Consider the following 24,861-nt stretch of genomic DNA (forward strand, 5'->3'; position numbering starts at 1 on the left):
AAGGGCAGTGAGTCACGAGGCAGCTAATATCAAGAAGTTCTAGCTTGTGCGTTGAGCACCAAACAAATGACAATTACCAAAACAAATTTTTGTATAAAATGTATCAAGTACCAAATTCTATAACTTTCAGAGCAGTCAAATACTGAGGTACCACTGTTTGTATCTGAAAATTGCTTTAAAGTTTATGTACTTACTTCTTTTGCAGAAACATATGCTTATTTCAATCTTTTATTTGCCGTATGTTTATGCAAGATTAACTATATTTTATGTTTGAAGCATGATAGAGGTTTTGGGGATATCAAACATACAGGGAATAATTTTGAACATAATGCTGGTAGAGGCATGGATGCATATGCAATGGGAGTAAAAACTATGTAATAAAATACAGCTTATGTGGACCTTTATGCATACTAAGTACTGATATTTTAATTTTACAGAAACAACATTAATAGTTCTTCATATCTTTGTCTTTATTTAATCTACGAAAGAAAGTTTTCCCATATTCATATGTGCTGATCATTATGGCACAAGCAGGAGCAATTTTTGTCAGTCTTGGAATAATACCTGTGGGAAAGAAAATTATAGGCATTGAAAAATGAGATATCACAAAAAACTAGATATTGAAAAATAACTTCCAAAACAATATACTGTCTATAAAACCACTGCTTGCTTTTTTACATTTCCATAGAAGTATTTAAGATGGATCTGTATCAGTGGTGGGTTTCTACCGGTTCGCACCAGCTTGGGAGAACTGGATGGTGAAAGTTACCAATCCGGTGAGAGGAGGTTCGACCGGTGGACCCAGAAGTAACTTCTGGAATGCCTGCCCCGGCCCTGTCACTCGCTCCCCCCGCCCGCCTGCTCGCACTATCCTAGCCCAATTCGGTGTCAAGTCCAATACCTGGGAGTGGAGTGGTGAACTGAGAAGCATGGAGAAGTCCAGCAGCACAATCCACCAGACAGCAGCAGCAAGCTCAGGAGTTTTCTTCTGGATTCCACTCTGTCCTCCAATCTCCCAAAGTACTTTCCCCAGCGTGTGATAGCTTTCTACTGGATTCCCCTCTGTCTTGCCTCCTCCGATCTCCCAAGGTTTTTTCCCCAGCATGCGAAAGCTTTCTACTGGATTCCCCTCTGTCTTGACCTCTCCGGTCTCCCAAGGTTCTTTCCCCAGCGTGTGATAGCTTTATCCTGGATTCCCCTCTGTCTTGCCTCCTCCAATCTCCCAAGGTTCTTTCCCCAGCGTGTGATAGCTTTCTATTGGATTCCTCTCTGTCCTGCCTTCTCCGATCTCCCTAATTTTGGCCCCTAATCCTCCAGTTGTCTATTTTTGGGAGGTTTTCCCCTCTCTTCCCCCCCCCCCTTCATAGGAGTCCCAAAAAAGTTTGCCACTTGGCTTGGGTGTGTGTGTGGTCATGTGACTGAGTGTGCATGAGTGATGTCAAGTTGGCCTTACCTACCCGGTCACATGACTGCCAAGCCATGCCCACAAAATAGGCCACACCCACAGAATAGGTTCTAAAAAAAATTGAAACCCACCACTGATCTGTATGATAACTTAATGCTACATACAAGCTATCAATGTGGTATTAAAACATGCTTGAGAATAAATTCTGTATAATTGGGATGTTAGTCAAATTATTTTTTGATTTTATTTATTTATATGTATTTATTTTATCCTGTATTGGTTATTTTTACAAATAACACATTTTTCTCTTATTTTCCCCACAACAACAACACTGTAATACGGGTTGGGTAAGAGAGCCCAAAGTCACCCAGCTGGCTTTCATAACTTAGATGAAACTTGAACTCATAGTCTTCTGTTTTAAGTATGATATTTTAACCACTAGATCAGTGATGGTGACACTGAGTGCCAAAAAGGTCCCAAGGAAACATAATGTTTGTGTGCGCTCGTTAAGGCCGCACTCCAGAAAAGCTGAACTTCCGGTTTCTAGTGTACATGAGCGTGCATGCACAGGATGGTTTTCTGCACTGCTGTACATATGAAGGAATTGTGCTCTGGAAAAGCTGAACTTCTGGGCTCTGGCGCACATGTGCACCCGGAATCAGCTGCCTGGCGTGCCAACAACCCGGGACACAAACAAGCAAGGCAACATGGCTTTGCATGCCACTTTGGGCACACATGCCATAGGTTAGCCATCACGGCACTAGACCAACACCAATACAAATGTACACATAATGGCAACTCTGACAAATCTCTGATATTTGCAATCTTTATGAGATTCATTCATTTTGAGCCACTAGTAATTTGATTAAGAAATTAATCAGATTATAGGAGAATTTTAAAGGAATTTAATTTCTTCGGTCAATACCAAATTAGTCTACATATTTTTGAATATAAGCTATTTTTTTGTCGAATAGTCACTTTTGATTCCACCTCAAGTTGAAATAGACTTTTAAACATAAGGCTATATTAAAGTGTCAGAATTGTTTTATTCTACTTTTTAATATACTTAACATATAAATTTCTGATATGGCCTTTTTAGTAGTCTTTCATCAAAGATGGTAGTAAATATTTCCAAACTAATTTATTGAGTTTATCCCTAAGATTTTATTTATTTTGGAATTTTATTTTTCAAAGCTGGCAAAACAGTTTATAGGGAAATGTGCAGTGTGGTAAAGCTTTCTTAGATTATGTAGTAAAAGTTTTTGATATTGCTATATGTGTAATATGTAGAAATAAAATATTTTATAGTCAGCAGCAAACAAGAATTTACCAATAAATAATCCAGTAAATCCATTTTCAATCACAATTCTCTTCATTACTTCCCATATTGATCTAGTTTTCTTCTGTGGAGCTGAGTAAAAGAAAACACATTTCATTTTTCTACACTTTTTTAGTATGATTTAATGTCAACTTTGTTTTACCCACAGTATGATAATAACATTAACCTTGAGAGACTATTTTCAGATAGGATACAGTGAGAATATGTTCTGAACATTTCTTGTCTTTTAACTATAAGATAGTTTTTAACAAATACGATTTCAAATAAGTCCACTTAAAATGACACACAAAAATCCTGCAAAACAAAAGCATCCATAAGACATATTCCCACTCCCCAAAAGTAGGTGGAAATGGTTCTGGTCCTTTGGTGAATAGCAGCCTGGCTGCGGCGGTGAAATCAGTTTACAATGCTGAACCCCGCCTCTTCTGTCTCTTTTCTGCAGTGCAGGAGCCAATAGGCAGAGCTGGCACATGAGAGGACACCTAACTATGGTAGTCACAGGCTCCGTCTGATTTTGTTTGGTCTTGTTTTCCTCCTCTAAAGCTAGGTGCGTCTTATGATCAGGTGCATCTTATGGAGCGAAAAATACGGTCTATTCCCTATAATCAGAAGTCATATTCCTTATAGTTGGAAGGCACTATACTAACCTTTAGAAGTAAATTTTATACAGTCGTATTTGTAATAAGAGCATTGTGTTTTCTATCCTATAGCTATATGTTATAAACAAGAAAAAGTCCTTTTCAAATATTACATCAGGTTTTTAAGAATGTGTTAAAAATGTATAATGTAATTTAACATTTTCTGAATATTATTTTCCTTCTTACATAGTAACAACACTGCTTGCATCATTCAGCAGATTCCAAGTCCTCTAGGATAGACTGTTGGCTTATCTGAACGGTTGTTCTCTGGGCGCTGCGGGAGAGTCCAAGCATGGGTTAACACAGTCTAACTGCCCTAGGACTGAGTGAGTTTTTCTTGACCACGCCTCCCCTTTGCCTCGTACAATTCAGTTTAAAAATGAAGAAAGGTCATACTGGACGTCCGCTCCTTAGTCCTTCCAAGCTCATAGTCCTGACCTGTCAGCAGACCCTGGGTGGGGTTGGACTCTCCCACAGCGCCCAGAGAACGACCGTTCAGGTAAGCCAACGGATTTTCTCCTGTGCGCTGCTTGAAGAGTCCAAGCATGGGACATACCCAAGCTATTGTGTCCCAGGGTGGGCAGAGTCCAGAGTGTCTGATGCCTCAACGTTTTGCAAAATCCGTCTTCTGAAGGAGGCTTCGGCCGAGGCAAAGGTATCAATTTTGTAATTCTTGATAAATGCCGTGGACAAAGCCCACGTGGCTGCTCTGCAAATATCGATGATGGAAGCCTGGGTCGCCCATGCTGCCGAGGTAGCTGCACTCCTTGTTGAGTGCGCAGTCACGCGGCGCGGTGCAATCTTGCCCTGATGCTCATATGCAAGCTTGATGCAGGCCCGCAACCAACGCCCAATTGAGTGGGACGTTACCTTGCGACCGAGTGACCCAGGATGGAATGATACAAAGAAGGATTCGGAATGCCGAAAGTCCTTGGTTCGTTTGATGTAAATACAAACTGCCCTTCTTACATCCAATTTATGCCTGAGTTTTTCTTTTGGATGTGCAGGGTTAGGGCATAAGTTGGGAAGAATCACTTCCTGGACTCTGTGGAAGTGAGTGTTGACTTTTGGGATAAACGTGGGGTCAAGCCTCAATATGACCCTATCTGTATGTACGATGCATAGGTCTTCCCTCATGGACAGCGCAGCCAATTCCTATATTCTGCGTGCCGAGGTGATGGCTATTAGAAATGCAGTCTTAAGTGTCAAGTGATGGAGGCTTGCCTTTCGTATAGGTTCGAAGGGTGTCCCCGTTAGCACCTTCAGAACGAATGGCAGGTTCCAGGATGGGTAACGATGAATCACCTGAGGGCAGATGTTCACCGCGCCCCTCAGGAAGTTCTTGACCTGTGGATGTTGACTCAAGGGTCTAGAGGAGTTGCAAGTGAGAATGGTGGACAGGGCTGCCACCTGCCTTCGGAGCGTGTTGGGCGCAAGTCCCTTGTCCAAACCATCCTGGAGAAAGTCCAGTAATTGTGGCACTGAAGCCGAAATGTCTATTACACCACTTTTCCGACACCAGCTTGAAAATGCGGCCCATGTGGCTTCATATATCCTATTAGTGGAAGGTCGTCTGGATGCCTGAATAGTTTTGATGACCTTGTCCTAAAGTTTCTGTTTCCTCAGGAGGTCCCCCTCAAGTGCCAGACGGCTAGTTGAAGCCACTGAGGATCCGGATGATAGATGGACCCCTGGCTGAGCGAGATTTGCTCCTGAGGAATTCTCCAAGGTTTTTGAATGGAGAGACTGACAAGGTCCGCATACCAGGACCTCCTGGGCCAGTGAGGCGCTACAAGGATTATTTCAGCCCTTTCTGATAGCAACTTGGCCACTACTTGTGGGATAAGTGGAAGGGGGGAATGCGTCTAGAAGTCCTGAGGGCCACTTGCTCCTCAGTGCATCCGTCCCCAGCGGTGAGTGGTAAAGAGAAAAGAAGTGGGGCAGATGTGTGTTGGTGTGGGTGGCAAAGAGGTCTACTTGCGGTTTGCCGAATCTCCTCACGATCTGACTGAAGATGTCTGGATACAGCTGCCACTTGGAATGGTCGATCGTTTGCCGGCTCAGCCAATCCGCCTCCTGATTGTTGGCCGCTAATATGTGGTCCACTTTTATGGACACCAGTCGTCGTTCCGCCCATCTGCCCAGGGACTCTGCCTCCCCCATGAGGCTCCTGGAGTGAGTGCCGCCTTGCCTGTTTATGTGGGCCTTTGTTGCTACATTGTCTGTTAGTAACAGACAATGTTACTGGCCCACAATCTGAGACGCAAAGTGACATAGGGCGAAGCGGGCCGCTCTCAGCTCTAGCCAGTTTATGCTGTGAGCAGCCTCTCTCTGGGTCCACTTGCCCTCAGCAAGCTAGCCCTGGCAGTGTGCCCCCCCCATCCCTGTAGGCTGGCATCAGTTGTTACTACCAGTCTTTTGGGTTTCTTGAAGAGGCACCCCCTTTGCACCGCCGCTGTGCTCCACCAGGATAGGGAGCGGAGCACCTTTGGTGGCAGCTTCACGCGCTGTGGCGAGTTGCTGGCCCTTGCCTTCTGCATTGGCAGGAGGAACCACTGTAGTTCTCTGGCATGGAGATGTGCCCAGGGAACCACCTTCAGGCATGAAATCATGATGCCTAGGAGCTGTGAGAGCTGGATGATCGGCACTGACCTGGACCGCCTGCAAAGATTAAGTTTGTTTCGAAGAGTTTTCAACTGGTCTGGGGACAGGTACACCTGGCAGGAGGTGGAGTCTATGATGGTGCCGAGATGCTGGATGCGGGTGGTCGGTTCTAGGTGACTCTTCTCTCGGTTCACCGAAAAGCCGTGGCGCTGTAGGGCCTGTATGGTCACCTGCACGTCCCTTTGGGCCTGATCGTGGCGGGAGGAGTGAATGATGATGTCATCTAGATAGCATTCCAGACGAATCGGACGGGTCCGGAGATGTGCTGCCACCACAGCCAGGATCTTTGTGAAGGTCCTGGGCGCGGACAGGAGATCGAAGGGCAGGGCCCTGTACTGGTAGTGCCTCCCATCGTAATGTAACCTCAGGAAGCACCTGTGAGCTGCATGGATGGGAACGTGCAGGTAGGCCTCCTTCAAGTCTATTGAGGTCTCCCTGCCTTATGCAATCCAAGATGGAGTGGAGGGATTGCATCTTGAACCGTTTGTAGGCCAGATGTTGATTTAGGCGTTTCAGATCCAAGATAGCCCTCCACCCCCCTGAGGCCTTTGGGACCATAAAGAGGATGGAATAGAATCCCTGCCTCTCCAGGTTCTATGGCCTTTATCTGGAGTAGATGGAGGATCTCCTTTTCCATGAGATCCTTTTTTAGGGGGTTCTTGGGAGTTGGGCACCGAATGAACGCCCTTTGGGGAAATGACAGGAAATCCAACACTAGGCCCCTCCTGATTGTGTTGAGGACCCAGGAGTCCAAGGTTATATCCTCCCACCTGTCGGCATATAACTGGAGCCGACCCACTATGGGAGGAACCCCGTGATTGTCACTTTCCTCGTCAAAACTGGCGAAAGGTTGCTCCTCCACGAAAGGGCTTCTGAAAGGAATGCTGTGGTTGCTGTGGTCTCCCCCGTAACCCGAATGAGTTCCTGTCTTGACCCCTATCCCCTGCCTGTGGGTAGGATCTCTGATAAGAGGAAGAGGTGGACGCCTGGGAGGAGCCCTGCGCCCTATACCCCTGCTTCCTAAAGGCTCCTGAGCCCTTGCGCTCGGTCTTCTTCAGGGTGGCCGGAAGGACCTTCCGTTTGTCCTTCGTTTCGATGACAAACTTGTCCAGAGTGTCCCCAAAGAGCTGGCCCCCTTTAAAGGGGGCGGAAGTGAGCTTTCACTTTGCCTTCATGTCTGCCTGCCAGTGGCGGAGCCACAGCAGGCAGTGCGAGGTAACATTGGATGCCAGGGCTCTGGATGCAAATTTTGCCGCATTCAAAGAAGCATCCGCCGAATACTCTACAGCGGTAATAATTTTGTTGATGTCATGCCTCCAGCGAGATCCCCCAGAAGGGGCTTTGATCTCAGCTGCCTCAGCCAGAGGAAAGATGCTCTGGTGAAAAAGGAGGCAGAGGTGGATGCCCTGATGTCCCAGGCAGCCGCCTGGTGCGTCTTATGACACGCCTTCTTGGATCTCTTGTCCTCCGCTTTAAGACCTTCCAGAAGGTCAGCTGGTAAATTAGAATTGGAAGTCAAAGAGACCACCGGGGCATCAACCTCGGGCAACTTCAGCACATCCTCCATCCTACCTTCAACCGAGTAAAGGGATTTATCCCCTCCACTGGGATTGGTCAAGGTACCTGGCTGAATCCACTGTCTTTGAATCACATCCATGAACAGATCTGGGACTTGGATTAACTCTTGGGTAGGGGCTGTTTCCTTAAAAAGGCCCTCCTTGTGGTCCTTAGTTGAAGTCAAGGGAGCGGTCGCACTCTTAGGGCTGGACCCCAATTTGGTAGCCGCCTTGACTTTGTGCAGAATAGATTTAAAGAGGGAGGGCTTAAACAAGCCCGGGAAAGCCGGTTTATCAGGAGGAAGATCCTCATCCTCTGACAATTCGAAATCTTCAATCTCCCCTTCCTTCCAGGCTGACTCCTCAGTGGCCACTGAGCTGCCAGGGAGGGTGGGGCCTGAGTTTTTAAACTGAATTGTACGAGGCAAAGGGGAGGCGTGGTCAAGAAAAACTCACTCAGTCCTAGGGCAGTTAGACTTTGTTAACCCATGCTTGGACTCTCCAAGCAGCACACAGGAGAATGAACATATTCAATTCTTGATATTATAAACACATCAATAATAAAAGCCTGAAGTCCCAAATAGGGTTTTGTGTATATTAAAATAGGAAGACATTATGGAACTAGAATACTTCTGAATCTTAAAAAAACTTACATTGTGTAATATCCAGTTCCCAAAGCTCAGTCTGTCGGTGTGTTTTTATTACATCAAATGGTAAAGTTAATGTAGCTGCAATCTGCAAGGAAAAATACTCATAAATATTAAATGGTCAAAATGGCAAAATGGCAAAATGGCAAATAGTGTAACTTTCAAAATTGGAATTTAAATGTTTACCAGAATTAACATGATATTATTAAAATATGCATTTCTATTTCTAAAAAATTATTAGGAAGAATAAATGAAGAAAATAATGATACAAACTACAAAAAAAAATAGAAATGGAAGAAAAAGGGGATATAAAAGAAAGAAAGAAAAAATATGTACAGATATGAAAAAGAAACTTTTTGAGTTCTATGGTTTTACATATCAGAACATAGTAAAAATCATCTGGTCCTTTGCAGGTCTTAAAAATAGGTAACTTCAGATAACAATATATGACATATTACACCATGTCATTATTTAATTTATAAAAAGAAAGCCAAAATGGAGAAGCCATTTGTGAAAAACTAAGTACACCTTATGATTCAATAGCTAGTAGAACCAGCTTTATCAGCAATAACTTGAAGTAATCATTTTCTGCATAAATTATCAGTCTCTCAAATTGTTGTGCAGGAATTATGGCTCACTGTTTTTTACAACACTGTTTCAGTTCTGTGGGCATTTGTTTATCCACAGCTCTTTTAAGTTCCCATCACAGTATTTCAATTGGATTGAGGTCTGGACTTTGACTAGGCTATTGATTCTCCCACCTCCAAAGCCATTCTATTATAGATTTGCCGGTGAGCTTGGAATCATTGCCCTGTTGCACGACCAAATGTCAGCCTGGCTGTTGGACAGATGGCCTCAGATTAGACTCTAGAATACTTTGTATACAGGAGTTCTTCATTGATTCAATGACTGCAAAGTGCCCATGGTCCTGCAAAAGAAGCCCAAACCATTACTCCTCCATCACCATGCTTGAGAATTGGTATGTAATGTTTGTGCTGATATGCTTGGTTTGGTTTTACCAAATGTAGCACTGTGTGTTATGACCAAACATTTTCACTTTGGTTTCATCTGTCCAAATAAACTGTTCCAGAAGTCTTGTGATTTACTCAGATACAACTTTGCAAACATAAGCTGTGCTGCCATATTCTTTTTTAGCGAGAAGAGGCATTCTCTTGGCAACCCTTCCAAACAAACCATACTTGTTCACTCTTTTTCTAATTGTACTATGATAAACTTTTAACATTTAATATTTTAACTGGATAGCCAATTGAAATAAAATACCAAATATTGATTCTATTCTAAAGCAGGAGCTTATTCCTATTGGGAAAATCTACATGGAATAAAACATGTGAAAATTTTAGTAAGTTGTAATTGTTCATTAAAACAAAAAAGTTACTACTTGTATTGTAATAGTTTCAACTATATAACAACTTTAAAAAATAATATCAAAAAACCTAACTTAAAAGAACACTTTATAAAAAAACAATATACATAACCCAAATTTATGTAATTAATTTCTATTTTGTGGATATATTTACAAAGAATAATGATGGGGTTCTTATAATGTAATAACCAATTTGATAGCTAATAATGTAATAACCAATTCAATAGCTAGTTATTATAAAAATTCATTAAATTAAATCACATTGATTTTAAGACAGCTGGGCAGATGTTCTTTTTGTCAGTGTGATCAGTTTAGCTAATAAAGAATGCATTACACATACAGTACAGTAGCTTGACTTCAGCAAAATATTTAACAAATCTACCTTTAACTCTTTATAAATAAAATGGCAAAATGTGAACTTGACAGTGCTACTATTGGTTGGATGTCAAACATATTGAATAATCATACCAAAAGTGTACGTGTCAATCTTAAAAATGTCTTTGCTCAGCAAATGTGTTTGCTCAGACCGTGCACTTTCAACAGATGAATATATGACTTGGATCAGGAGTTAGAAAATGTTATGATGAGAAATATAGTCAACATAAATGTTGTGTTTTCCACATATAAAAATTCTGGAATGAACAAAATTCTTCCTAGCATGGGGAGAGATGGTATTGGGAAGCAGTACATGGAAAAGTATCTGTGTTTTGGTGGAGGACAAGTTTCAATTGATGATTCAATTATGATTCAATTATGAATTACAGGCTGCAAAAAGTAATCAAAAACAAAGTAAATGCAATCCTACTCTACATCAACAGAAATACAATATTAAAATTGAGCAAAACCATTCTTCATTTATATTTAACATTGATCAGGAGACACCTAGAATACTGGACAACACACTTAAGGAAGAACATTTACAATCTGAAAGACAATCAGGATGGTAAAGGGTCTTGAAGAATTTTTTTCCAAAATGACTGGAAACACTAGGTACATTTAGCCTAGGAAAGAAAAGACTACAAAATGACATGATAGCTGACTTCCTAAGAAAAAAAATCAAAAAAACCAAACTTTTCAAATCTTCTGGTTATAATTATGTGCCATCAAATCAGTATTGACTCTTGATGATTGTATGGATAGAACTCCAACATGACTGTTCCCAACCTGGTCCTTTGGACTTCCAATAGTATATCCATTGTGTTTGTAATAAGAATCTGTCCATCTTGCTGAGGCTTGTCATCATCTTTTTTCTTCCACCTTTTCCAATATTATAGATATCTTAAGAGAGCTAGGTCTTAGCATTTGTCCAGAATATAATTTGTGCCTGGTGGTTTGCACCTTAAGTGAAGTTTAACCTATATTTTGTGGAGTGATCTATGTTTTCTTTGTTTTCTTGGTTATCCATGATATTTTCAGGAGTTTTCTCCAACACCAAAGCTCGAAAGTGTAAATCTCCAAATTCTGCTTCCCTTGGTTGAGCACCTGGTTTATCATCTAGTTACATGACCAAAGCAGATGAGTTCCTTCTTATTGATCACTATTTCAAAGAAGTAATATTTTTAAACTTCATCTAATTTATGACATGTATTTTTAAATTTATTTTGTTCAATCAACATCATTAATTTAAAATAAATTTCACAAATTTATGAATGCTTAATATGCTTATGTTTTCTTATATGAACTATTAGCAACAGAAATTTGGCTTACAGAACCAGCTGCTGCTCCTGATGAGAAGATGATAAAAAATGTTGGCTCATGCGAACCTGTTTTTTTGCATAAGCTCATCTTGAAATATTCATAATTGTACCAGTAGAGTGCTATGGGATCAAATAGTGAGATATTAAAAACTTTTAAACTGCAATTGATTGATTGCTTATGTGCTAAGAAGTTGTTTTAGAAATTTGAAGTGCAACAGAAACTTTTAAATGCTTGCATGATGCCTTGCCCTGGCAGCAGTCACCCCTAACCTTGCTGCACTCACAAAGAGCCTGGCAGCCTCAGCTGAAGATGATGAATGTCATCTGGGGGCAGCAGGAGTGGTATAATACTGGCAAACGTGATGGTGGTGGGAAAGATAGACTGGGTGGTGGGCAGTTGAAGTGCATCTTGCAATGTAAATGTGGGCAGGCTGTCAAATATGTGAATTTTGACCGTGTAGCTGCAGGGATGCTACAATATCCATAACTTTAATAACCAGGCATAAATACTATTCATTCAATGCCACCCTACCTTCAAATGGTTATTGAACAAATGATTATACCCATACCACATAAGATTAGCTCTGAACAAATAGATCAAATCATTACATATTCACAAAGAAAAATATGTTGCATCTTGACATACATTATCTATCTATCATCTATCTATCTATCTATCTATCTATCTATCTATCTATCTATCTATCTATCTATCTATCTATCATCTATCTATCTATCATCTATCTATCTCTCTTATATCATCTTTCATTTAATAAAAAAGCTGTCATCAGTTGCCTATTTGAGCATGCGCTGTGGTGGTTAGAATGCAGTATAGCAGGCTAACTGTGTATTCCACTGCCAAGAGTTTGATCCTGACCGGTTCAAGGGTGACTTAGCTTTCCATCCTGTAATGTTTCAGATTGTCAAGGAAAGGCAGGCCTTTAGGGAGTCCTTTATTGCTCTAAGACTCTAAGTAAATATTCTACCAAACGGCCCTCCAATGACCGGTAAGGCTCTACCCCATACTACTCTGAAAGCAGCCACTCTCAATTCCCCAAATAGTCTGTATATAACAAAGAAAGTCCACAGAGTAGGAGCATGGTCACAGAGCAAGGTACAGGATCCCAAGTCCAGTCCACCCAGTTAAGCAAGTCCATGAGGCAAAGTCAAGATAAAAAGACAATTCTCAAAGCAAAGACAAGGTACAAAGCAAAAGGCAGTTCTCAAGGTAAGGCAAGGCAAAAGGCAGAACTCAAGGCTAGCAAGGCAAAAGGTACAATTCAAAGCTAGGGGAATGTAAGCCAAAACAAACAGACTCCCCACAGCTTCTTTTTAAGTCAATCCACTCAGGTGTTCCTTGTGAGGAGGAATGGCACAGCCCTTCTCAGAGTTTGCCTATATTCTGGCCTCTGTGCCCTTGGATTGAGTGGGGGAAGCAGCTGTTCTGCATCAGAGGGGATTGCTGCCTATCAGCATCACTGCCTATCAGAAGTCGATCCTCCCCTGTATCTGTCCTAGGCAGCTCTCCATATTACAGATAATTGAAAATATCAATTATCTAATTCCAGATAATTGAAAATAATAATAGAACTATTAGCATCTATCAATGTCCAGTACTCTTCCTTTTGTCAACTATTGAAAAGCTTAACTTTTCTTTATTTTAATAATGGCTAGGGATAGCTAATGTTCCATCAATGAATTATGTCAAAAATTAAAGGGCAAGATGATTTGGTTAATATCTGAAGAAAAGAAATGCTGGTATAAAGCCAAAATCATCAACTACTAAAACATTATAAAAACAGAGTTGTATTCTATTAACTGAGGAAAGTAAATTTGAAAGATATAGGTATCTTCTACCTATGATATGCACATATTTTACACTTCTAAAACACAACAGTATTTTTAAAATGTATATCTTGTGAACCCTAAAATCCTCAGTAAAAGAGAGCTTGTAGTAGCCAGCACATATAAAAATATGTATTTCTGAAAGAAGTCATACCTGAGAATGGCACATCTCTAAGGATAGTGGGACCCCATCCTTTCCAGAGTGAAAGCCAGCCATTTTGGGTCACATCTGTACTGATGCGAGCAAGGAGTTGTGTGTAAGTCAATCGTCCAGACTGTATTCTTGTTCTAATCATTTCAATTGGACTTATTATAGTAGCAGAACATACTAAATTTGAGACAGAAATACAGTGCTCAAAATTTACAAACTTTTTTCTGCAAGACATTTGCTTTCAATATATGCCCATATCTATTATTTTTGGGCATTAAGCATTTCGCTACATAATAAACACATGGATAGCTATTGATTCAGCAGTATAATTCATCCCAAAATTGTTAGGAGTGAGGTATCAGATACATTTAATAAATTAATAATTTAACTTTCATGTAAAGAACTCAAGATTCTAATATTGTCTATTGTAGATTGATTCTAAATTCAGGGAGTGCTTCATTAACCCAGATTTATAGTGATGGGAATGAAATGCTCTAAATGTAAAATGTCATGGTCCTCTCTGTTCCTCATATGTGAAATTAACAAGTTTTCATTTTTGTTTTTAATAACCACAATTTTTTTACAAATAGCATTTGACAAACAATTTAATACTAGGGATAGATTGAAACACACTATTTTAACAAACCAAATTCTCAAAATGTTCTGCATCCCAATTGCTAACATCAGAAAGGAAGTAACAATCTGAAGAACATCTTCAGGTGGATGCATGATCGCAAACCTGACTCTTTAACATTGGTTTCAGGCAGTAATAATGGTTCATCTTTTCTTTTGCGATATTCAAAAGCAAAGCACAAAACTTACAAACTACAGGTAGCCACTCTTTCTTACTAACCACTCATTCAGTGATCATTCAAAATTGTGGCTATGCTAAACGAGTATGCCTGGTCCTCAAAGTTCCAGACACTGCAGCATCCCCATGGTCACTTAATCATAATCATAATCTATTAGGAGATAAAATTAAAGGGCTGGCTCCTTGGCTCAAAAACTTAATTAATTGAGCCTGACTAGCTAACTAAGATTTCAATTAGTTAGAGATCATAGTCAAAGGAACAGTATCATATAGGGTTTTGTGTTTTCTAAGTCTATTTATTTTGCATTTTATAGATTATTTTTTATTCATCTTGCAATTTGTCCTCATTTCACTTTGCATAATGGGCTGCGCCTGGTACTTTACCCATCAGGTTTATAGCCCAAAAGTCAGTGCATGGCTATGAGGCTTCTCTTCCCCTCCTTGATTACTAAGCTTCAGATCACTGCATCTCCTTTGTAGATCTACCATAGCAGAATCTTAGGAAGAAGATGAAAATAAAGATTCTTCCTTCCATGGTGATCCCTAACAAATCTGTTCATTCATGCATTTGCTTATAGCTCCAACATGGATCACATATAGCCTTGAGAGTCATTTTATACCACACGTCAGGTATAATTGTACATGATCTACTGGAGCTAGTATTAACCTTGCTCTAGACAGCACAACAAACTATTATCCCTAATTAATTGTTAAAGAAAATTAGTCATTATGAAAATATCACATTTTCATAAAAATATCACTTTTGGCCACCTTACACTCCGCCTCATATCGCAGAATCCAAACATACAAGATTCTATTGGTATTGGGCTTGTCTCCAACCTTCACTGAAGCCCATAGGCCATGCTCCAGGAATGCTTCAAATAAGCTGTAGAACACACACTGCATTTCTGGGAAGCCCTTGTCCTCATGCTGGAAGTGCTACTTTCCAAAATGCAAGTTGCAGAATATGAATTGTACCTCCAGGAGGTCCTTATCCCTGAACTTCCTCTATTGGATGGAGTCCTGGAGAACCATCCTTTAGTCTCGTGTGAGAGGTGGAGGCAAGCTCAGGGCCAACAGAGCCTACGTGTCTGGATCCTGAAGGGAGGTGTAAAGTGGTGGAATGTAAGGTGGCCAAAGGAGCAGAAATGGGTGGGAGTTGAAGGAGAGACAATTATGCAGGACAGAAGCAGGTGGTCCCGGCCTTACAAATTTTTGACTAACACTAAACAGCATGGTTATGTGATCTTTTCCTTAATGACTATTTTAGTGATGGAACAACTATTTTAGTGATGGAAATTCCAGTCCGAATTAGGATTGTAACCCTAGGACTACAAATAAATTAAAATCCCTCCTTCAAGTAAGGTTTATGACAGCTATTGTAGGAAACTAGAATGCATCTTTCAGAGACTTTCTTCCCAATTATATATGAAATGTGCTTTAAACAAGAAAATGCCTGAACAAGTAAATACAATTCATAACTGGTATATTACAATGGCAACTGTGTGATTTGACTGTACAATGGAAACTGGTCTTTAAAAAAGTGCTACTCATATTCTGTTGGCCTTCTAGTTAATAATATTCTAGGCCGGGAGTTCCCAACTACCATGCCACAGACTGGCACTGATCCATAGCTCGTGAGGAAACAGGCCGTGCAAGCAAGCAAAGCCCCATCTGTCCACACACAGAATCCAGGCAGTGCATGAAATCATGCCCCTGTTCTATAGTAAAACCATCCTCCATGGAACTGGTCCCTTGTGCCCAAAAGCTTGGGGGCTGTTGCTTTAGGCCATGAAATAGGACAAATTTTGCATATATGCAATATTCAACTCTTACATCAACATATTTACCATGCTCACCATTAAGATTTAAGTTTAATCCGTGTTAGATTATACACGGTAAAGAAGGAGGAATTCAAGATCTAAGGAAGAACCATTTATGCTAACGGTATCTCCTAACTCTGAATCATAGTTAAGAGACCATAAAATATTACACATATATCTGTCAATGTTCTTAGATTAAGAATGTACATGTTTTGACTATAAAGCAGGGGAATAATTAATTATACTCATTTATTTCACATAATGAATATTTTCTATGTCATACTGGTTAATTGTTAATATATGTTTTGTTACAGTAAACAGTTAACAGTAAACTACAGATTAGTAAACTCACATCTGGCTATGGCACCTGCAATAAGTGGAATGTAGTCATTATCTCCTAATTTATAAACGAGGGCATCACGTAGTTGATCATAGCATGTAAAATAAATTACTGTAGTTGGAACTGAAACTGCTCTAAAATTGAAATATAAGCATTTAATCAGTTTCTTAATCATTTCAGTTTTACTCAAATCATTGTCAAACTTCTAGCTAAAATATACCGGTAAGTATTTTAGAGTTGGTATTTGGCCATAGTTCACAGAACAAGACACATGGTATACTGCGTGTCAAGATGCTAACACTTACATAAAGATCATGGGCCATTCAGGGATACTTCCTGTGCTGAGTAAAATATTTAGACATACCGTTTTCTCTTTAACAACTTATATAAACATGTTAGAGACCAATTCCCCTCTATTAAGTTATCCAAGTAAACACTTTAAAGCAAAGAATTCTAAAGGCCAACAGTTTTGGTTTCTTTTTCAATTTGTGCCCCATAATGCAGTATGGAGAACAAACAATGGTACAATTATTATTAACTCTGGAGAGGAAATAAGCAAAACACAGAAATGGCTGTATGTTTGATTACCCAGTATAGAAGAATCATGTACATTAATGATAGAGATTAACATATACATAATGAAAAAGTAACGAAGGTGCCTTTGAAAGTAGCCAGAAAGGATATCCCTCATAACTTGCAATGGGAAGAATGCTGCCAGCGAAGGCCGCTGTTGCTATCAGCCAGCAGAAGGGACTATGCTGCTGGGCAAGGAGGATAATGATGTCTAAATGTGTGAAAACCACCCATTTTTCTTCATGGTGGTTTGGAGGTGGGGAATTTTGCTGGAACAAAAGTGGGGTTGGACTGGTTGGGCTCTGTGGCTGCAGTTACTTCCTCCACATTATCAGATAGGCATTTTGCTTTCCTCCTGGACTGAGAACTACCGTATTTTTCGGAGTATAAGACACAGCTTTTTTCCTCAAAAGAGGCTGAAAATCTGGGTGCGTCTTATACACCGAATACAGTATTTTTTGCCTCCCGAAGCCCCGTTTCCTTCACCAAAATGGCTGTGCCTTATGGAAGTTTCAGAGAGCTCCTAGGGACTGGGGTGGGAAAAAATGAGCAGAAAACAGGCAGTTTTTTACCCCGTAGCCCCCAGCAGCGCTCTATAAGCCTCCATAAGGCTATGCATGCAATTTTTTTGACAAAAAACAGGCCCATTTTGGGGCAGTTTTTTGCTCATTTTTGCCCCTCCCCACCTCCCCCAGGAGTACTCTGCAAGCCCCCGGAAGGTTATTCATGCCTTTTGTTGGGAAAAAACCTGGCCCATTTTCATGAAACGGGGCGTTTTTGGGAGGTTTGCAGAGTGCAAAAACTTTTTTTTTCCTTTTGGAAAGCTCTTTAATTGATGAGAATTACATTGATCAAGTGCTGTGCCAGTAGAAACACCTACGGTACCTATCTACTGTATTTCTCTCTCTTTCTCTCTCTCTATCCACCTACCTACCTACCTACCCACATTCTCTCTCTTTCTCTCTCTATCCCTTTATCTACCTACCTACCTACCTACCTACCTACCTACCTACCTACCTACCTACCTACCTACTCTCTCTCTCTCTCTCCCTACCTACCTACTGTATTTCTCTCTCTTTCTCTCCCTGTCTATCCCTCTATCTACCTATCTACTTTTTTAAAAAAATTGCCTCTTCAAATCTTGGTGCGTCTTATACTCCGGTGCGTCTTATACTCTGAAAAATACGCTAATGGCAGAGAATAATGATCCGTGTGAAATGATTTAATCAATAATTACTATGACTCAGGAGGACTTGAATGAAAGGATTTATTGGAATAGGACTAGTCATCAAGTTGGAAAGTTTAGGTTGTGGTTGATTCTGCTCACCTTTCTCATAGTTAAGAGCTGGGGTGGCGATGGGGAAATGGAATCATTTGGGATTGTGAAATTGAGCCCTAAGCAATCTGGTGGAGTCTAGGACTTTTCGTGTCTGCCACATACCAACACCTTCACTCCCACTCTCCAGCCACCTGCTGGCAGGCGTGGCTGCTTGTCCCTTGGGGAAAATCACTGGAGTACAATGATCCCTCTTTGAAACACTCATGATAGGGAGGCATAGGTGAGGGCTGGGGGTCCAATGGCATTGGAGAAATGCCAGCAGAGGTTCAGCTGAGTCTAAAGGCTTGCTGTCAATTGGCTGTGGCTGGAGGATGGGGGTGAAGGGGGTGCAAGCATGTGGTGGAGACGAAAGTGATCTGGTGAGAGGAGACTGAATGATGGTATATTATAGTTGATAGAAAGAAGATGAGATGAAGTGGTACCTAATTAACTGAAGGGACTGAATGCTGTACTCTGCAGGAACATCTTAAGTATCAGTATTGATTGATTGTAGGTCGTGTGTATGAGGTGGGGGATATGAGCCTAAACATGGACTTTTCTGGAGAGAAGAAGTGGGAAAGCTCTGAAGGAGTGTGGGAAGGTTACAACATCCCAATAATAAGGGGTAGAGAGAATTATCAGGGTAGATACGGGCCAGCCAGCCTAGGGAGAATAAATTTGCTCGTGGATGGCATAATTTCAAGGCCCTGCTTGAAGGTGCACCCTTTTCCAAAGAGGTTGTCACTTGACATTAGCAATCTGGACAGCTTTTGCCCCGTCTCCAACTGTGGCAGGAGGCAGATTGTGGCTGTTTGACAACTGCAGATCCTGGATAAAGCAGATTATTAAGCCCCCTTTCAGCCATGATTCAGGCCAGGTTACAGGATAATGTGACATTTATTGTGCTCTTAGATGATTTCTGGTCTGAACAGGATGGGCATATTTCAATTATCCTTCCACTTCTTGACTTCTCAGCTTGACCTCTTTAATAACTTTATTCATGTTATTATGGTCTATCACACAGTCAGCCAGATGTTCAGACAGGATTTGGCATCTATCAATTCTTCCAAAGATCTGGGATAGGCAGATGTGGATGTTTGATGATTCCATTATGCATCATCATCATCATCATTTATTAAATTTGTTTGCTGCCCATCTTATTGCAAAGTGACTACTCGATCAACCACGTCCAATACGGTACTCCCCCATTACAGCCACAAGCCAACTGGCAGAACCAGATCTTCGGGCTGTTGAGGAAGCCAATCTTACCTCAGGAGGCAAGATGTTCCAAAGAGCCGGGACTGCAGCAGAGAAGGCTCTTCTCCTGGACCTCACTAATTAGAATTCCTTGACTGGTGGGATCCAGAGTATGCCATTCCACTGGAAAGGATGGGACAGGTTTTTTTCCATGTGGTGAGGTGGTTCTTTAAATAACCTGGACCCATCTCATGCATGTCTTTTATAGGTACGGTAATAATCAGCACCTTGAATTGCTCCTGGAAACAAACTGGTAGCTAGTGTAGCTCACAGAACAGTTGCATAATGTGGCTCACTCTAGGGGGTCCCAAAGACTGCTCATACCACTGCACTCTGCACCAGCTGAAACTTCCTAATGCTTTTCACGGATGGAGATATAAAATTGAGTATCATCCGCATACTATGATTCCTCAACCCATGGTGACAGATGATCTCATTCAGCAGTTTCATGTAGATGTATAAAGGAGTAGAGAGAGTACCGAGCTCTTTGGCATGCCACAGCTGGATCACTCATTCCCTATCAACAATTGGGACCAGCCTTGGAGAAAGGTGCTGAACTATTGCAAGACTGTGCTGTCCAGTGACAAGGTTTTTCCACTCTTGGTTCTGGATGGGGTGGCATTGCTCCAAACAAATCTTCTACAAAATGAGGGTGGGGATGGGGAATTTTCTTAGCCTCATGGTGCCTGCTAGAAGAGTAGGTGGCAGCTATAGCCAGAAGGGCCTTTGCATACAGAGTTGAATGGAAGAGGCGTTCATCCTGGATTAGGAGGCTATGCTCACATTTACTCATGCTCTTCTCTGGATACTGTAGCATACTTTATATGGAGCTGTTCTTGAAGATCATTCAAAAATTTCAACTATAAAATGTGGCTGCATGTGTAGTAAATGGTGTTGGATATTCGACACGTACCACTACTATATGAACTGCACTGCCTGCCAGTGTGCTTCCAGGTGAATTCGTGAAGTTGGTTGTCACCTTTAAAACCTTGAGATTGGTTGCCTAAAGGACTGTCTTCTAGTTATTTTTACCTGTCCAATTTGGTCTGTCAGTTTGGCATATTATGAATCCCATCTATCTAGGAATGTTGACTGGCAGGCACTAAGTTACATATCTGGATCTGGGATATGTTAAGAGCCCCATTTCTTGATTCTGTTAACACCTATGGCAAAAATGTCATCCGACAACCATATTTGCAAAGTTTTTTTTTTATGCACACTGCAGTCCCTTGTTGAGACTGGTAGATACAGAAATCAAATGAATATTTTTTCCTTTAAGCTACCTACTACTTTTCTTACTGTAGAACTGATTAGATTTCCTGTGGCAGAAGAACAGCTGTTTCCAAGGGTCATCTGGCTGGGTTCATGCTGGTCAAAGCAGAAATATTTTGGAGCAGGGTTTTAGGAAGAGCAAGAGAACTATTTTTTACAATATTTACCTCCGTTTCCTATCATAACTTTCTTCATTTTTCTGTGTCATGTCAATGATTTTAAGACTGACCCATTTGAACACTTCCTCTTTTTAACTTTCAACTGTTAAAAAAAAACATTTCTAACACTATCTTGATTTTTGGGAAATGCAGGCCAAGTATTCTTTTTACTACTCCTTCTAGTAATAGGATGACATATAAAAAATTTCACCAATTAATATAGCCCAAGACACATGCATAATTTGATTAATTAGAATACACATCCTATGTTTACTTAACTTTGTACTTTAAAGCAACTGTTGACAGTAGTAGAAAAGACATTAATAAAATTACTTTTCAGTTATTTTGTTACTAATTTTGCTGTCAATCTTAAACAGCATTGATAGTTTCAAAACTCATTTTAACTATTTTTATTCAGGTTTGATTTTAATGTGAGAGATTAATCAAAGGAAGGAAATAAAAAACTTACAGTGAGGGTGGCAATCCACTCCACAATGTTTTCACACCCTCTCTTTGAACAATTTTTGCGAAAGCATCCTAAAAAAAGGAAAAATAGTGATATGGTGGGTTGTTGATTTCTTTTTTTTTTAATAATTTTTTTTTATTTTTTTGTTTTCAAAACAAACACAACACATAAAATCTTCTCTTTTTTGCATACTGTAGAAAGTGTATCAGTTGGTTACAAAAGGCTTTCGTGCATCTCTTCCACAGTCATCAAGCATAATTCATATTAACTCAAGTATTTTAACTCAGATATTTATACGTTACCATAATCATACCTCCATTTAGATTTGATTATAATTGTTTAAACGTCCTTCATCATAAAATATACCAAAATTTAATACATAACCACATACTAGCATTTCATTTACTATTTCTAAAATCCTCCAATAACACTGAATCTTTATATCCTATTCTAGCTAAACATCCATAATATTCAATAACAAAATTTTCTAATCCTTCTTTCCAAATCATTATTTACAATTTACATCCAATTTCCTTATGTTGTACCCATGCCTATATATACCTTGTTATCATTATCCCTCCTTTATTTAACTATATCGTATATTATTACATTTCCCCCCTAATATTCAAAACTTAACTATATCTAACTTAGTTCTTTTTATTTATTTATTTATTTATTTATTTATTTATTTATTTATTTATTTATTTATTTATTTATTTATTTATTTATTTATTTATTTTATCTTTATATATAATCCAAGACGGTTTCTAATCTTCCTTTCATGGGTACCATTCAATATTCATATCCCATTATTACTTATCATGACACTACACATAGTATATATTATTATCATTATCAATTATTTGTTTAACTATATCTATTATCACTAAATTTCACTAAGTTTAGCTAGTTTTAAGTTATATTCTTCCATCTATCAACCTGTATCTTTCCAATAACGAGGCAATCTCATATCTTCTGCTGTTTGTGGTATCAGTCCTCTTATCTTCTCTTTAATCAACTTTGTATGGACTCCTCTTAGCAGCTCTTTGCTTATAAGGTCTCTCTTGTAATTTCGATGCCCTTCTTCTGTTTCCTCAAATCAGTTTATCTATAATTATCAGTGGTGTTATCAAAACTATTGCTGAAAAGATTTCTCTCTTTAGGTCCATAAATTATTTTATTTTTTCTTCTTCTGTATCTTTCCATCTGGAGTAAGTTTCCCCTCCATTTAATTCCTCTTTCAATATTCCACTCTTTCCATTTTCAGAGATGAACCCATCATCATAAATATCAGCAGTTTTAATTTCTTTATAATTATTTTCCTCTTCATTTTTTTGATTCTAACTGCCACTTTCTCCATTTGATGAACGTCTTCAACTTCCGCATCATATTTTGTGTTAACTGGACTAAATCATCCAACTTCTGCTCAATCCTCTCGCGTATATTTGATAGTTTCTATATTTCTGAAAATATGTTTTGCAGACTTAAAGCCTCTTTCTCCTGCTGTGATAGCGCCATTGTTTTCAACTATGTAAACACTGTTATTCTAATTTAGTAGCTTTTAATCACCTCTCTCTGGTTAGAAATACCTCAAAGGAACATCTGTTTCTTCTTATCTCTCTCTGTAAACAAGCAATAAGACCTTGAGGTACCAGCCAAGATAGTCCGTGAAAAAAAGTAAAGGTGTTTTGTTTCTAATACACAAAGCCTAACTTCAGCAGTGTTAGCCACAATGCTGCAAATTCTTTCCTTTTTAGAAAGAAAGTGTCTTTTTGTATTTCAAGTTGAAGAGAAAGTCTAATTCTTAAATGAGTTTTAAAAAAACCTCCACAGTAATGACAGATGAGAGTTTTAGACCATAGGTTGCAGAGAGTAATGAAAAAAAGGAAAATAGAAGAGGAAAGCTTAGTCCGTTTGTTTTAAAGGTCTTACATAATTCCGTCCATGAAGATAGCATTGAGAAAGAAAAAAGATAACCCCCTGTCAAAAACTATTCCAAATGTAATTCCGCTGCTTATTTCTTCTGTTCTCCAATTTAAATTTATTTTACGTTTTTTATAGGCAGTCACTCTTAAAACAATAAAATTTCCTCACCAGCTGGAAACACTTTCCCTGAGATCAGCAAGACGTATTCTTTCTGTTTATCGTCTCTGCGGGACGGTTTAGGTCCATTTGGACCCCCCCCCCAGTGGCAAAAGTGTCAACTGCGATCTCAGAGTATTGAGATCGCATGCTGTATCATTGCGACTTCGGCCCCGCCTCCCAAGTTGTTGATTTTTTGAACTATCTACCAAACACTATATATTTAATAGCTTAATAAAAAAAATGTTTTTAAAAAACCTGGCATACTGTAGGTGTGTGGTATCTGTTGTCTGACCATTCCCAAACTCACACCCAAACAAACACACTTAATTTTGCATCATTTGAAAAGAGACTGGGCATTCTAGGGCTCACAGGCAATGTCTGGCCCTTTGGTTGTCCCTATTTGGCCCATAGGAGCAGGGGCCAGAGCAGCAACAGCCCTATTGTTTGGCCCTCCACAACAATCCGTTTGAGAGGCTGATCATCCTCATCACACTTGCTAATTTAAGTAGGACCTGCATGTTCTTTTGTGAACATCTCTTTCAGTGTTGATCTGAGAAATACTAATATGAAGTATGAAGAATTTATCTATAAATATATTATACCTAGAAAAATGTTACTTTATATAAAATATAAAGTATTATAAAATATAAATATATCTATGAATTGATCTTTAAAGTAAAAATAATCAAACTTCATTCCTTCTTAAATCAAGAAACATTCCTATTAAATCATGCAAAATTGAACTAAGAAGATGTAATAAACCAGCGTCCCTAATGTTTTGGGCATCAGGGACCAGTTCCATGGAGTGGGACTTTCCGCAGACCAGAGGAGACATGTTTTTGCCTGCTGCCTGCAAATGAGGCTTGGCTTATTTGCACAACCCGGCTTCCGGCATGCTGCAGACCAGTGCCGTCCACAGACCAGGGACTGGAGACCTCTGCAATAAACCACAATGAGCTAAATGCTTTCCACCAAGACCAGAAGCTTTTATTTAAATGGAATTGTGAATGTCAAGGGCACAAAAAGGGCCTCAGTAATCTAGGACACTAAGAGCACTTTATAACTATATTTACATTTGTGTGCCCATGTAGTTTCCTTGCACATTTTTGAAGCTGATTGCCACTGCCTGTTTTTCTACGGCTGAGAAAAATTGATTGTCTGCAAGGACACCCAACTACTTCCTTGCCTAAGGTATGATTATAACATACCAAGAAACCATAAACTGGCCTGCTATATGACATGCTGAATGATTAAATTACTACTTGGATTTGGGTTTGCACAACATGATAGCTTCAATGTTATTGGCTAGATTATCATATGAACACATCTCAAGTATCATGTATACATCATAGCCTACTTTTACAATAAGTTAAGTGACAGGAATTAATTAATCAATCATATTTTTTATTTTCTTTCTTTCTATCATATTAAT

At 39.7% G+C, this 24,861-nt stretch overlaps 1 protein-coding gene across 1 annotated transcript in view; it reads right to left on the reverse strand.

Annotated features, from left to right (window-relative positions):
- Positions 1-445: 445 nt before the first annotated feature.
- Positions 446-24,861, reverse strand: part of SLC25A40 (solute carrier family 25 member 40) — a gene marked incomplete at both ends in the record, with an annotated part of 31,873 nt that continues 7,457 nt past the window's right edge. Inside the window, 7 exons of the mRNA XM_081970673.1 lie at positions 446-564; positions 2,736-2,816; positions 8,256-8,337; positions 11,341-11,450; positions 13,330-13,503; positions 16,313-16,434; positions 21,348-21,415. Coding sequence (XP_081826799.1) covers positions 446-564; positions 2,736-2,816; positions 8,256-8,337; positions 11,341-11,450; positions 13,330-13,503; positions 16,313-16,434; positions 21,348-21,415 — 756 coding nt within the window. The remainder of the gene's footprint in view (positions 565-2,735; positions 2,817-8,255; positions 8,338-11,340; positions 11,451-13,329; positions 13,504-16,312; positions 16,435-21,347; positions 21,416-24,861) is intronic.

The sequence above is a fragment of the Natrix helvetica genome, assembly GCF_964273705.1.
Source record: "Natrix helvetica genome assembly, chromosome: Z".
Taxonomy (NCBI): Eukaryota; Metazoa; Chordata; class Lepidosauria; order Squamata; family Natricidae; genus Natrix; species Natrix helvetica.